The sequence below is a fragment of the Pieris rapae genome, chromosome 12 (genome assembly GCF_905147795.1).
Source record: "Pieris rapae chromosome 12, ilPieRapa1.1, whole genome shotgun sequence".
In the NCBI taxonomy this organism is placed as follows: Eukaryota; Metazoa; Arthropoda; class Insecta; order Lepidoptera; family Pieridae; genus Pieris; species Pieris rapae.
The window spans coordinates 8,179,945-8,197,144 of record NC_059520.1 but is presented as its reverse complement, the minus strand read 5'-3'; the positions used below and the strand labels follow the sequence as shown (position 1 = coordinate 8,197,144).

The 17,200-nt window shown below is 32.5% G+C and overlaps 1 protein-coding gene across 1 annotated transcript in view; it reads right to left on the bottom strand.

The window, feature by feature from the left end:
- Positions 1-17,200, bottom strand: part of LOC110995213 (nephrin) — a 333,726-nt gene that overhangs the window by 219,421 nt on the left and 97,105 nt on the right. Inside the window, exon 3 of the mRNA XM_045630341.1 lies at positions 3,277-3,412. Coding sequence (XP_045486297.1) covers positions 3,277-3,412 — 136 coding nt within the window. The remainder of the gene's footprint in view (positions 1-3,276; positions 3,413-17,200) is intronic.

Here is a 17,200-nt window from a genome sequence, read left to right as displayed (position 1 = left end):
GTACTATTATAATTTGTATTAATTATAATATGGTACTCTATGTTGTCCACCAAATGACAGCTGACAGTAGTACTAATCTAAAAAATAAAACGAAAATCTGTATATTATTGCAAAGCGTAACAAATACTTTGTATTCATCAAGCGTTAAGAAGAAAAATCTATTTAAAAATTAACTTATACAGAATAAACTCAAGAATAAATGCGTAGGCTGACATTTAATTTACTAACAAGGATTATAAACGACTTGTTGTTTACGGAAATATGAAAGGTGGACAATGAGGTCGTTCATATAACTGACTTTCTTGAATTAATTAAAAAAGGTAAAAATGTTTCGTATTACGCAAATGAAATAGCACCCTCTTCATAATGCGTATGAAATACATATTTCACTGTAAATAAGGACTCTGTTCTGATTTTAATTAGAGATGAATACGGGTCATTAAAAGAATTTGAAATTTAATTAAACTTATTAATGACGTGTTTGTTTTTCTGATTCAATTTAGTTACATTGAACTGCCGATACTTTGAAGATAACCGACTTTGAAAATATGTTTATCAATTGGAAAAGTTTAAAACAGTACGTTTTTTTATATAATAGGCCCCCCAAACGAGCCTACAGGAGCCCATCAAAAGAAGGGCAGTCATGCATCCCATAGACACCTACTTTAGTGGGTGATTTGCCGGCTTATGAGGGAGGAGTACAATTGAATTTTGAATAGGTGGAAGACCCTACTTGGAGTCTATTTCACAAGTCGATAGTTCGCAAAAGAAAATGCCCTGTGAAACGTACTGTGGAAGACTTCCAGGCATTAAGTAGATGTTGATGAAATTTTGAATAAGTGAATTATACGTATTAGTTATAAACTAGTCGATATGAAAGAAGTTTTCTTGTGTCTCATAAATGTATAATTTAATAATCGATAAGATCGAAATAAAGAAATAATATATATTCACATATGATTTATTCTACATATATATAGTATATGTATATCTAATATATGAAATTATCGTGTCACAGTGTTTGTAATTGAACTCCTCCGAAATGGCTAACCTATTTTCGTGAAATTTTGTAAGCATATCGGTTAGGTCTGCGAATTACTATGCTATTATTGTTCCTAAGTGTTAATGATTGTCCACCCTATAATTTTTAATTTTTTATGATACAGCATACAAAAAACATACAAATCTTAATTTTCACTCCATATATACATATATAGCCAATAAACAGCTGGTATCTTTTGTGCATAGGTTCCTTAACACAGTTTGATGATTTCATTTGTTTGTTCGATTGGAGTCGAAAATGATTCACATTATTAGATATTTGTTTTAGTATGTAAGTCGTGTGTACAAGACAACGCCGGGTAAATGCTAGATGTAAAAATAGTAAGAAAATTCTTAAAATAGTATTGTCTTTTATTAACATAACTTTTACACATTTAAAGAAAAACACTTTTTTAACGGATCGCGCAGATAAGCACGCGAAACGTCGGTTAAAATTATGTATAAATAATAAGTTTACAATAATACATAACTTCAATCCGCTAATAAGTGTTTTTCTTTAAATGCTTAATACAATGTTGACACTACACTAGAAAGTCAAAAACTTCCAACACAATTCAAATTTCATACAAATTAATAGTACGGTGCAAGAAAATTATAGTGAACTAATTAATTCATACAGTCCCCAGCGTCGCGCGTTGCCAAAGTTACCAGTTTGCAAATTAACTGAGACACGTACGTAAAATGATATCGCGGCGCTGAATAAAAGATGACGAATTCATACAAGAGAGGCGCTTGCGAATGTGTAATGGTACCTCGGTCAAATGGAACCTTGCCCTGATTTAGTTTCACAGACAAACCACTCGATCTCTTTGAAATCAAACTCTACAAACATCTAGCAACCCAATCTGATCCCTCTTGAGAAGTAAACAATTGGGTTCAAAATGTTACAATAAATAATATGCAAGCCAATTCTTAAAAGGCCGGCAACGCACTCGCGAGCCCTCTGGCATTGAAAGTGTCCATGGGCGGCAGTATCACTTAACATCAGGTGAGCCTCCTGCCCGTTAGCCCGCTGATCTATAAAAAAAACCCATATGAAAAATAAATAGGCCATAAAATTACAGTAATAATTTATATAATAACGGGGCATGCTAGACGCCCAAATAGGGCAGCAGCCTTTGCAGTATTACCCATTTTAGTAAGTGGGTTGCATTTGAGGGAAGAGATAGGGAGAGAGTCATTAGACATAAGCACATATTTACTTTTTAAAATTAATTTATTACTCCTTTTTTTTAAAGTGTGCGTGTACTAGTGTACACACGTAAGAAGTGAAACTTCTTTATGACCTTATTTTTAGAAAAAATATCTGCTTGTAACTTTACAGAAACGGGTTTAATAAGTTTTAATTAAGCAAACTTATTGTAAACGTATAGGTTTTAATTATCTAATAATCAGTTCACAAACGAGTAATATTAATAAACTTAGACCGATCATAATGACACGCCTTAAAAGTTTGGTTTTGATATTTAAAACAATATTTCATATTAAACATATATTCTATGTATACATAATGTATACGTAAATGATATTACAATTGTGTTATTAGTTCAATGAGCCCTCCCCTAGAGTCTTACGAGAGGGAATAGTGTGTATAATAATTGCCCTCAATACTGAATTGTAGCTGTAATGCGATTGCATTAATGCATCATTATAGTACAAATACAACTTTGCACGGCAGTATTCGCCCACTGGCTTAAGCGTGCGAAACACAACCCTGTGGTCATAGGTTCAATACCTGGCAAAGCACTTATGTGGAACCAGCTGCCCACTCAAGCATTTTCGAACCAATCCTACTTTGGGTAATTTAAAAGCGTACCAGTTCTTAAAAGGACGGCACCGCACTAACGAGCCGTCTGGCAATGCAAGTGTCCACAGGCGGCGGTATCACTCAACATACGATTATCATCCTGCCAGTTTACCCCTGTTATATAAAAATAACCAGTGGACTTTCTGTCAATGTGCTAAGACATATGTGCACTTAGACAGATACACATAGATGTAAAAAGACAATATAATTACTAATAATATAATCATTATGTCTGTATACAATATAGAATAAGTTTTAGTTTTTAAATATAAAAATATAACTCCACATTTATCTATTTTGCTTATATCATCACTTATACAATATGAATGTGTGTATTGTTTACAGTATATTACACTATTTATTATTTACGCTATATATAACACACACAAGTAAATTTACAGACTTACCTATAAAGTGGTATCCCAGCATCATCTCTGAACCAGAAGACCATGTAGACTTTATCATTGGCTGCAGTGCCGAGGTCACAGGGAAACTGTGCCACCATGCCTTCCACGGCTTGTACGTCCACGGTTCTGACACCCGCTGTAGAAAATAAAATACTTTTAAAAACAACTTGTAAAAAAACAAATAACTTGTAAAAACTCTCATTAATTTATTAAACTTATGAACTTTAACTAACTTTCAAGTATAGAACAATGAATAAATATGTAAATACTATTTAAATAATTAAAATAAGCGTCGACAACACTAACAGTAGACACTGGAATGACATTCAAATCCTAATCATGTTCATTACAAAACGTACCTAATCTTATATATAAAATTCTTGTGTCGCGGTGTTTGTAGTTGCACTCTTCCGAAACGGCTTGACCGATTCTCATGAAATTTTGTGTGCATGTTGGGTATGTCTGAGAATCGGACAACATCTATTTTTCATCCTCCTAAATGTTAATGACCACCCTAATTTCTACGAACAACCCCTATTTTTTATTTCTTAATTATAAACTTATGATGTGAACTCTGAGGTTTATATAGAGAAAAAATCACAGAACAACCTAAAAGATTTCATTCTGGAAAACTGAACAGTCTCTGGGGTAGCATGACAAAATGTATATGTTGTTATGTACTCAACATGAAGGTTGAGTTAAATTTCATTAAGGAGAATCAAAGTTCGCGGGGGCAGCTAGTATTTTAAATTTTGAATCCAGCTGAAATTATATTGATCCCCATCATAAAAAAACTACACCAATTCAATGGTGTTTTCATCATTACTCATGTATCACGCGATTAACACAGAGAAAAAAAAATATTTTAGAAAAAAAACCCAATTAGATTCATTTAAAATTTACTGAAACAACTCCTTAACATTACCAACTAATTGGTCTCGTTTCAATTGAACAAAGAATCGCAAACAAACGTATGTAAATGTACTTCAGAGTTGTCACATCTATTCAGGAAATACAAAGAACCTCGACAATGGCTCTCCAAGAGCCGCCATCCACACTCGTTACCATACTAATGGATGCCGGGTCATGTTTATTATAGTATTGTTATTGCCCCTGTATCGGAAACTATTGTCTACTTGCAGAGGTTTAGCTGACCTATAAGAGAAGAGAATAAAAATGGTTTATATGTAAGAGTAGCGTCGTCCGCAGTACTTTTTTTAGAACAAGGAAAATAACACATGTAGTGTTTAAGCACGTAGATATCCATTAACTTTATTGTATTCATATAATTTTATGCAGCTATAGACTGAAAATAAAAAATAAAAATCTTTGATTTTAACCGGTACTTATGAATACGCACAGTGTAGTAATTACTTCAGGGTCTACAGAGTCCTCGTGATATCAAAGCAAATAACTATAAAAATAGTAACAAGAGAAGTCTAACGATTGATATTATCCTCTATTATCAGTTAGTTGTCAGTGCCAACTGACTGATAATACGAGATGTGAAATAGAAGAATTAAAGCATGAATATTATAGTAGAAATATTAATTTATCACATGATGTACGATTATTATGATCGTAAAAAAACGTAATAAATGCATTTTTCAAAGGAAAATTTTAATTTTATTTTTGATAGATATTTTGGCTGGATATAGAGAAGGAGGAAAATGGAAATTACCATTGAATTGATCAAGTTACATTTATTTATTATTAATACAATTATGTCAATTTTTTAACGAAAGAATGCTGCCGAACGCGGAGGCTGGTTGTGCCTCTTTGTCGCTCGTTCCGCGCTCTCGCTTGCACTTCAAGCCTTTAATGGAACGCCTCAGAACGAGGTAACACCGTATGCGTCATGTTTTTTCATGCATGCAGCCTCCAGACTCCATACAACAAAACGTTGTCACGTCAAAAATAACGTAACCCTATACTTTGGATAAGCAGTACATTGTTTTCGCCAATTAAGTTTCACCATAAATACGAGCGCTGTTCAATTTAGCTGTGCGAAGACAAACGATTCAATATGTACATTTATGCATAATCTATAATTAATCATAGCGGTCTATTCTACATAATCCGGATATTCCTACGCTTTGTGATCTAGAAATTAATTACCTCAATAGTTGGTATTGAAAGTTGCTGTAATAATAAAGATAGATAGATCCAATTATAAGGCTCTATTCTTGCGGCTTGCGGTGGGTATCTTAGGCGAATATTAATGGAAACCGGAGAAGTGGTTAATGCAGTGCCTTGGGTATCATGAAAGTCTAGTATAACACATAGTTAAGTATAATGTAAAACGTGTAGTGAACGATTATTTAAATACATATTGTATAGCTTTAGTTCAGGAATATTAATAAAATTAATGCGTGATAGATTTATTTTATCAATAGGTTTCAGTTCGCTACATAATAAAATATATATAAAGAATCAATTTGCAATAATACAGACAAGTAGACTGAAAAAACACCGTGTCAAATAATATTGGGTGGATGTGTCTTGCGAGAATTGTGTTTTATCAAAATAAGATATACAATAAAGATTACAGTTACCTATGAAAAAACCTACGCAATTATATTACAAAAAATATGAAACTGAAAAAAATATATAGATGCTAAGAGAATCGGTGACATCATAATAAAACCATCTATGCAGCAAGACCAGCTAATCGCATTGTGACAATGCGATGCTTTTGCTGTTAATGAAAAATTACTAAACTTTTACTTTCTCTACTGTTTTAAGTTATACTTATTAAGAAAAAAATCGGTCACAGATTAAAAGGCTAATTTACATAACTCAAACTTCTATAATTTTAGTAAGTAATGTATTCCACTTGCTGCAGTGATCATACACCTCGCTTCATCTACAATCATCACATGATTCCTCGTCGGTTATGGGACAGTTTGACGTGCCCTTCTCTAGTACCTCCTGGATTTGGTCTATGCATGTATGATAAGGTTTCCACAACCCTAGCCCTACTTCAACATCCACAGTTGCCTACTTGTAAGCCACTTCTCATTCCTCCGTTCTACATCGCCAAACCACCAACACATTCCCTTTCATACCGTTGTCATTACGTCTATTTCTAATCTACACTATTAACAAACCTATAATAATGAGTACGCTTTTTACATTTGTTAAAGAAACTTTACACTTAATATTTATAAAATGTCTTGTATTGTTCCGGGAAAATTTCGTTAGCTATGTTTAAATCTGTTTATACGCATTTCCGTAATATGAAGTCTGCTATTACCTATTTGCGGCGATAGGGGTAATGCCACAACGTAATCACATAGCTCGTGTGGGTGTGAAAATTGACCGATTGTTGACAATTTACGAAAACGAAATTATGTTTTGTAATCATTAATTAAGTACTCTTTCATTAATTTTAATAATATTTAAGGCAATACAGTCATTTTCCATACTCATGATATTCTTTTCTTAATAGGCAATAATGTGATTAGTCTTTATACCTATAATTGCTATAATACAGAGATAGACTATGTACATGTTATTTATGACATACATTAAGAACTAATAAAATTCTTGTTTACTCATTTTAAGAAGAGAGAGAATAGGATAAGAGATCTGACTCAGCTTATTGCAGAAAAGGTTTTAACCTATTGCATAGACACGATGACGTAATATAGGTGAGAGCGTGATAGAACGCATACTGCGTCTCACACCGGTCTAGTGTGAACGGTGACGTAGCGCAGGTGCGTTAGAGTGGAACAGAACGCATACTGCGTATTCACATCTCTCTGACGAGATCAGTGACGTAGAGTAAGCGTGGCTGGTACGCATTAGAGTGAGACTATATAGGCGTGTTAGTCTGAGTATGGTAGAATGGTAGATTGAATTAATATAAAAAAAAATATTATAAGAAAGAACGAGGGACAAAAGTGTATCAGGATCATCTGACGCTGAGTGATACTACGGCTGATTGTTACTCAAACTGTTCTTTAACAATTGCCACACTCTTTTCTTGAAGGATGTTTAGCCGAATTACCTGCACAGATTAGCAATTGCTTGATTTTGTCTAAAAAAATTAAAGTGAACCTTAAAATTTTTGTTTATGATAAAGTATATTATTATCAAAAAAATACTTCAATATCATGATAAACCTGACAAAGCACGTTCATCCAAAATTACATCGTACATATAATTTATTTAACAGCTTGTATGATGTCGACATTACAATGTTTACGAGTAAGCTGTCAACATTATGTAAATCATAACTAGGCATGTTGCGTTCACATTCATTATACGTATTAAAACAATTCGTCTGTTTTTGTGGTACGTAAGATTTTTTTTATATTTCAGGCGATAAGCAAGTTGCAAGTGCAAAAAGCAGCATTTTATAGTAGATATTATGTATCAATTTTCTTATTCATTATATGTTCTTAGGAGCATGATCTAATGGTTGTAGGTGCTAACAAAAATCTTGGCGATTTAAAAGATTAATGAAGAGTTTTTGCGCTCATAATTTGAGGCAGTAAATGTAAATTTAGAAGCTTTATTTATATGTGATCTTTATAAATTTACAAATTACTTGCATGAATAAATTATATTTTATTATTTTGTTATATTTAAATGAAAACTATTATTTTCAACATTTCGTTATAAAACCTAACAATGAGTTAAATAACATAAGCAATTATTTTAAACATTCAGTCACAATATATGTGATCGAATCTAGGACCCATTAAAATGCTAACAAAGACAAAATTAAAAACTTTAATTCTCACAAAAAAACTGTCATAAATAATAATTATAACTCAGCAATGGAACCATTTAGAGTGGAAAAAATTAAAACTTATTACGTCAATCGATAAACCGCCATTCCCATATCCATCAAACTAACACGATCTTTGTCCAGCTCTGACTGCGCCAATTAACAAATGGAGTGACACCGCACTCCCTGCCACTTTTAATTACTGTACGGATCGATGAAACGCATTTGATGGACATACATTGCTCGTTTAGTTCTGTGGTTCGATTTGTGAACGCTTGATTCAGTGTGATGAATAGATAGGCCCATGGGCCACGAATATATTTGCTGAAATTGTGAGTCTGCTTTATCGTAATAAAAACATTTGTTAAGATATTTGAAAGGATTAATTATTCAGTAACATTAATATATTTTGAATATTGTATATGTACGAATTCGAGATTTGGCAGTCCCGATAAATCCGTGATTTTTAATAGATGTCTTAGTTTTTTCCCTTGTATGACATAAATATAAAGTGCTCAGTAGTTCATATTAAGTACCGCATATTACACATTACCTTAGTAATTTATACTCTTTTGTAGTCATATAATGAAAGTGCGTGCTATTATTTGACCTGCTGAATCTAAGCATTTTACAATTACTAATTGTATCATTAAATTATAGTTTCACAAAATAAAACGGGGTGACGCAGAGTTAAGAGCCAGTTCTTTTCGTCCGCTGTGTAATATGAAACTATTTTTAGTTCATTTGTTATAATGATAATTAAAAGAGCCTGAGTATACATGTATGAATAATTTCACGAAATTAATATTGGCTTTCAATTAAAGCCGTAATGTATAGCGGGTATGTACAAATGTGCAAATCCCCTGTTATTACCTCGAGTCAATACAGAAATGCGATTCGTTGTCGGGTTTTTATTTTTCAGCTTATTGAATTTACTGACTAGCTGTGTCATGTGGTTTTGCCTGTCACTGATTGCTTTTTAAAAGCATTATTTTTCTGTGGCAACTGTTTGGTATTATTTTGTTTTGAATATCAAATGACTACGAAAAAACGATCGCTTATTAGTGATAAGGCCGCTCGTTGTAACCCTTCAAATTTTTATGTATTGTGTTATTTGTATGTGTGAAGAAGTGAAAATAAATATAAACAATATTCATCGGTAAATAAATAGTGTTTAGTGAATTTGTTCGGATTAATCACTGCAGCTGAGAATCATCATCGGACATCAAGGCAGAATACGAAATGCCACTCGTATTACCTCGATGTCCGTCGTTCCACAACAGAGAGTTTCTTAATGAAGTTTTTACCGCGCACCACCTCTATGTGGAACCAGCTGCCCACTGATGTAGTTTCTAGCCAATATTTTTTACTCGATGAAGAAAATTATTGTGAGGAATTCGGCATGTCTTAGACCCAAAAAGTTGACTCTGTGTGTCAGTCACATTTGGTTGATCACCGACTTCCATATTGGAATTTATAACGGAACAGATACAGAAATCTGAGGCCCAGGTCTAAAAAGTTTTAGCGCCATTTAATATAATTTTAAAACTTTATATTTGTGTGTTATTAAATAAAAGGTTTATAATAATTAATTATATTAGACTATTTAAAACAGGGTATTATTACAACAAATCCAGATACAAACATAAATCTGAACACACAAATACTCAACAAAGAAATTCATATTTAAAAATATTTAAAACTTAATTGAAGTTATAAGTCTCGAAATATGAAACGTAAAAGCAATATCTGTCAACTTATTTTCCAATTACACAAATGGTTTCAACACGGTACGAAATAATATGAGCTTGATAATTATACTCTTGCAATTCATTTTGAATTTAAATCTGTATATGATTCAGTGACGGAGAAATATGCTTAAAATACAAGATAAATAAGACATTAACTTTACATACATACAAACTCCCAAGCGAAATTAGAGAATTATTACTGAATAAATTCAGAGCCCTCATTTAAAGTAAATTAATAAATAAAGCTTTTTATAAATGTGACGATTACTTAAATGATCCTAATCCTTTGGATTGATTTGCTCCAGTTCAAACAATTTGTATTAAAAACGTGGCGATTGAAAAGAGTGGCGGAAAGTTTCTTGCCAGTTCTTCTTGAAGTCAATTTACAATTTTTTTTTGACGTTCATTAGTGTACTCGTTTACCTGTATAAATAAAGTATATATTACAAATTAAATATAATCGTAGATAAGAAATACAATTAAGACGATCCCTCAACGCCCATGAGCAGATCATCACTGGGTTATTAAATAAACTTATCCTGTATGGTTACTGAAAAGCTTGGACTAGTTATATAGTTGTAGTCATAGTAGTAGCTTATTTTTTCTCGATGTCCAATACAAATGTATGCTACAAAGTACTTCTACCTTGCAAAAAGTTGTTGCACATGACATATTTCTGCAGTAATATATTAATGTTAATAAGCTCAAGATAAGATAAGAAAAGTTTAATGATCTGAATACGAAAATTGTTAGGGCCCAAAATATAGAAGATATACACCCCAATTATCTTAAAAATACCCGTAGATATTCCAATTATAAATTAAACATTGGCATTACTTAACTATCTTGATATTTCCGGAAATGATTACCGTTAATATGTTACACACTTAAAATTGCCATAAATACTAAATTCGTTATACTTGCGTAAATAAATACCAAATTCGGTTCTTAACGAGAGTCCTTGACAAGTATTGTTTTAATCTCCACGTCCTAATGTTGGAATAATATAAACAGTATAAAGATACTTCCAACTTAATACACCGGCGAACGCCGAGCCGAAGCAAGGTGCGCATTTAATCATTTCAAAAGCAGAACATCTGGGTAAGACATAATTCTACGAAATTTAGACAATTCCGGCTGCTTTTGTTTCTATCGAGTAATTAATATTCATGATCCGTAAAGAACCGTTTTATGATACAGCAATTTTGAGTAATTAATGACTGGTATCATTTGAGTTGAATATATATCTATTGTCTTCAGTGATTCAAACGATTTTGTATTGCTTGAATTATTTTGGTAAATAATTAAAAAATAAACCAATTATACCTCGTAGTTGAATTCATTTGATTAGGTTTATTAAAGGTGCGATTAGCGTATATATTATTTAATTGAATAAAATACAGGTTTAATATGTATGAAGGAGAGACAGGGAGATAGATTAAAGATGGGAAAAAAGTGGACGTGGAAGGAGTAGTTCTCTTAATAATGACTTCCAAAAATTATCAGCCGTTTGATTTCGACATTAGAGTCCACTTTTTAAAGGCTTCTTCTTGGTTCAACCACTCGGATCAAGGCCATCTTCTTTGCTTGTGTTTATACAATCCTCTTTTGAGGTGGACATCGGCCAGTTGATGTAGGTATGCACTGGGACGGCGTATAGACCTTGTTATGGTGGACCCGAGGTTAGCACCGACCGTTATAGCTCGTATGCCATTGCTCATATGTCAGAGCAATGGTGATAAAAAAAATATAAAAAATTCACATACTATTTAACTGTCCCAAAACTAACCTATCCTCTCTATGACGTTCTTACCCCTAAAGTCCTCCGTCCTTTAAGTGTTAAATGTCTGTGTTAAGTCCATATTGTAGATTTTTATGTAAATAAGCAAGTAATAAAATTAAAGTGTAATATATATATACATTATTCATTAATAGGAACTAGTATTTAATCATGTTAACTTACAATCGTGTTGTCTGTGCTGTCTTTAAACTAACAATCGAAATTCAACTATTTTGTTTCTTAGGTGCATAATTATTATTTTCACCGATCAATCTCCTTCGTGCCTTCTCCATTTACACGACACTGGCAAAGTACCTAGTGCCCAGATGGCACAAATAAAAGCCATATTAAAAAAAAATAGATTATCTGGGACATTTTTTGGATGGCCTAAACCTATTTAAAAACTCATTTGTTTTGTTTGTGCGATTCACTGGTAAGTGTGTATTAGCAGATAGCTAATTAGAGCCAAGTACTGTCTAATTGTCACTTAACATTGTCTAATATCACCCTCGCTTTCACGAATGGTTACCAGTTAGCTTCCAGCTGCTGGCTTCTGCATTAAATTTGTTAAATAATCAAAAAGATATAGTGTAAAGTTGCTAGTTGAACAGTATAAACAGAAATAAATTTCATGTTAATTGGTATTTTATTTTTCATTACCTTATAAAATTTAGTTCTATAAGTTACGAATGTTTATTGTACATAATAAGTCACTTTTAAATGAAGCATTTTGTTGTAAGGACACACACATTGCAGCTTTTTCTTCCTTTGTTCTCCAAATAAATAAATCTGAAGAACGGAGAAAGACTTTTTAGATTTCGTTAATACAGTGGCGTTGTAGAACCGTGGTGCATGTCCTCCTTCTATATTGTGTATACGCTATTTCAGAGATAAAGAAAGAAAATTTCACTTTCAAGATTCATTGAGAAGAAAATATACGTTAAAATTTATCTAAAATCGCTTGAATAAAGTTATTTTTAGAAAATCCTTCAATTTCTACTAATTTCTTTAGGAGTCTATTTTAATCAGCAAAAGTTGAACTTTAGTTATCCCTTGGCAATATTTTATGAAATTATAAATGGCTATATAAATTTTTAAATTAATTTATTTCAATCTTTGGACTCCATAAATTGGATAGTTATTATACGTATATTTGGGTTGTAATCGCGCTTGTCGTAACACTAATGCATTGCGTGATTGCAATCAAGACATAAATAAATCTTAAAGATCTGTTCTTAAAAAAATCGGCCTCACACGGCTGAATATTTATTTTTAAATTTTTTTTAATAAGTTATAATTTTTAGAACACTACAATGGTAAAGTTTTCCCATTTCACCCATTTCTATATCAAGAAGTCGAAATAGCAAAAAAAATAAAATAAAAAACAGCCCACAAAATGTTTCACACATTTAACACGATAAAAACATGTTTACATTATTCACGAGATAAAAACTTTTTCTATTAACTGCTACTAAACAAGCAGAACTATGGTTAAATAGAAAAACATCCAACTATAATGATGTAAGTTTTTATCAAAAGACCGTATGGAACCACGTTTAACGATGCTTTTCGAATTATAATCTTGAGTCCAAGCGTCTTATGCAGTCCTGGCTTTTGTGTATATTTGATAACTTAAAGCTCTTTGAGGCTTAATCACTACATATTATAAAACAAAGTCGCTTTCTCTGTCCCTATGTCCCTTTGTATGCTTAAATCTTTGAAACTGCGCAACGGATTTTGATGCGGTTTTTTTAATAGATAGAGTGATTCAAGAGAAAGGTTTATATGTATAATAACATCCATTAAATAGTGGAGAAGTACTGTTATTTTTGAGGTTTCTAATGTGATGTCGTAAATAAGTACATTATTTCCGCTTACATTGCAAACGCAGGCTGAACCCTACGAGTTTTATCAAAATAATGTACTAAGTATTGTACACATTAAAAAGGTCTACAGAAAAGTCCGTGATAGTATAAGTCTATCTCTTATGGATAACCCACATTTTTATATACAACGTTCACACATTTTCTGTAGTGTATTTAGTATCACCATTGCAGCCGTGCGAAGCCCGGGCGGGTCGCTAGTATTATTATATAAGAATTAACGGTTATCGTGTATAACTAAAAATAAGTACACACGTCATAAGTGAAACTTAGTTGTTTGTGTTTTTTTTTCTTTATTAAATGATCATTAGTATTGTATTAGTACATCATTCCATGTATCTATGTTTCTCGATCTCCCTTTCTCACTCTCCCTCAATCGCGCTCTTCCTTTTCTTCGACAAACCGCTGCACATCTTCGTGACGTTTTCGTAAAAGCTCATGCGCCTAAAGAAGTTTCGCTTCAAAATATTCACTTATCCAAGGGAAACATATGCTCGTTGTCAATACTTATAAGGATCAAATAAGTCGAGAATATACCCGTGCCGTATCGACGACGTAAAAGTGTCTCTTACCCTAAAAACCTTTCTGAGGACCTGACGCGATTGTTTTGTAGGGCGTAATGAGTGCTATTACCATACCGAATATTGATTTTTGGCGTTTTCCGGTATTTCAAACCTAGTGATTTCTTTTTCATTAACTAGTCGATAAAAGGGCCTGGAACTAGTGCTGGGCAGGCAATTGTTTGATGATTTGCAATTTTTTTTAAAAGAGTACCGAGAGTTTTTTACGCCGGGTTTTTCTCTCGGCCAACTCCCTCTGTCTTCTTTGCCGATGAGCAGGGATGCCCACAGGCACGAATTTTAATGACGTGGAATAGGTGATACCATGATGATCTTATGTTCCAAAATAAACGTATTTTTTTTAGTTACATAACTCTATTCTTCAATTATTATTTTTTAAGAATTGCATTGAGATTAACTTAGATTGGTTGGACTGATTAGATAACACACATTCGTTCACACATAGTCCCAATCAGTGTCGTGTAAACGTTAAAATACTGGCATTAATATTGCCAGTTATAAAGCACTTACATGATAATCGATTTCTTAAGCTAAAAGCAATACTACATAAACCAGGGCGGGTTCCATCAATCTTAATAAAGCAAGAGTCATATTTTTCTTCGTTTTCAGGCGTGGTGTGTCAATCACGTTGATAGACCAGATCAAAGGCGATATGGACGTCCGGTGAACAAAGCTTTTGTTGGCTTTGTCTTTCGTTTATATTGTTTGTGTATGGCAATGCCATAGCTAACCCTTTGTAGAGTATTAAAGTGAGGCGAGGTAAATGGATTGCGTGTAATAATTTAATCCTGTATGTTTTGACTTCCACCAATTTCTTGTTAAAGGTAATTGTAAAACTATGGGTCTTTTTTAACCCATGGTAAAAATGTTTTTAAATTAATATAAGGTATAATATGTTGTAAATGAATATAATAATAAAAGGTTAATTTTTTGCGGAACGTCACGAAATTGTGCAGCGTATTCTTCGAAGAAAAGGGTGAAAGCGATTGAGACCGATTGAGAGGGAGTGAGAAAGGGAGATCGTGAAAAAATACACGCTATTGGTTGATGTATTCATTTAATAGTTACATATAATTACGCATAACGTCTCGTGCAGTAAACGCAGATTTTATCATTAACACGTATACAGTATGATTATAGATATAATATAGAATACATGGAGTGATTATAATATACTGGTACATGATCATCTATTAGGGCATTATCTTTAGTGATTATTAATTTACAAAGAAGTTTCACTTCTGACATGTGTATGGCCGACCAGTAGGTCCACCTAGGTACCGCTGGCTGGGTAGAGTAGAGGATGATCTGCTGCAGCTAAAAGCCAGCATTCGGCGGGGATGTAGCACACTAGCGCTGGTAGTTACCCATTTCGGAGGCCAGGACACTTTTTGGGTCAAAGAGCCAGTTGAGTGAGTGTGAAGGTATTTTAAATAATATTCATTTTGGCTTATAATTGTTTCTCTTCCCCTAAAAAGCTGGAAAATTATTTGATATCTATAATTTTCTTATCATGTTTAAAACATATAATATAATATAATTAAATTACGTTATGTTTAATAAAATTCGGAAATATAATGCAAGCGTATCGAATATCAAATATATTTAATACGTATTCGAGTTATAAAATCTGATAAATTATTGATTTACAAACGGAAATGATAGCAAACAATATAAGTTCTATAAAAAAAATATAAATTTGGTTGTTTGGCAATGAACCTCAGTTTATGATTATCTATATCTACATTACTAATCTATGATGAGGTAACTGGTATTTTCGTTTGAGGTTTCAAAGTATCACAAACTTCATCAAAGATTAACAAAATAAAAGGCATCTTCATTACCAGGCAAGGTGTCGATCAACATTGATGAACTCCTTTGATGCCAGATCGAAGCCTTCAATACCTCCGAGGTGCTACAGTGAAGCAATATTCACTAGGGCATGTTTAGATTCTAGTCTCCAATTATTTGTGGTTTATAATTGTAATAAAGTTATATTACCTGTATATAGTTCTAATAAAGTTTAACAATTTCGCAACTGAACATTGGCAACATTTTACGGAAAATAATTTTAATCTGGCAATCACAAATGATCACCTATGTGGCTTATTATACAGAGACGTTAAGAGAGGCGTTCTATATAATTCACCGACATTATTATTATATCAGTATGGATAAAGAGAATACTTATACTAATCTTCAAAAAATGCACTTAAAAATGTTTCTGGGACTACCTATAATAATGAAACAACGGTTGACACTGGCGAACGGAACTTTTATTCACTTACATAATGAAAATATATGGCGCTAGTTGCATTGATATTATTACCATACCAATAAAACAACATAATCCCGACAATTTTTTAAATTTTTATTACATAAGGCAGATATTTAAACATAAAATACAATGTATGTTATTAGTAGCCTTTTTCACATTTCCCGGAAATCGGAGTTTTGATAAAAGGCGATATAAATGATTTTAAATCATATTTACTATCAATGTGTATGTATATTAAATTAAATATTCGCACGCTTGTTACAATATTATTAAATCCTGGATGAGTGATACAACTCCATTAGACAAAACTCCAAAAACGTAAACTACATTTCATTACTACTAGTTTAACATAACTTTTCCTAGTACACGTTTAAGCCTGTTTTCCTATTTCACCCAGTTATTTAGAGTCACTTTATGTTATGTATTTAAATGAACCCCACTGGGAATGTAGGACCGTGAGGAAGTTATTTCATTTTGCGAACCACAAGCGACAGAGGCGATTATTTGAAATGCACCTACTGCACTTGTTTAATCTAACCTCTAACGTTCACAAAGGAGAATTTTGACAATGACAGGGCTATGTCCGAAAGTCCGTTGTGATTAAGATTTTTGAAAAAAGAATGTTCAGAGTAAGATCTAGGAATAGACAAAAAACGATGGCTGTGGAATATTACACTTTCTCTTGTATTTTTTACATTAATCATATTCTGTAATATGGTTCACGTATTTAGAGCAAGATTCTTTAATTATTCGTATATTTCTTAGTTTATCAATATAAACGTAAAAATAAAGTAAATAAAACGTTACAAATAATATTAAATATACATGTCTATGTTTAAAATATATCAAGTAGCTTTTTAATTATTTTAAAAGCAAGTAAGTTAAAATCTTAAGATAGGATATTGGCACAGTT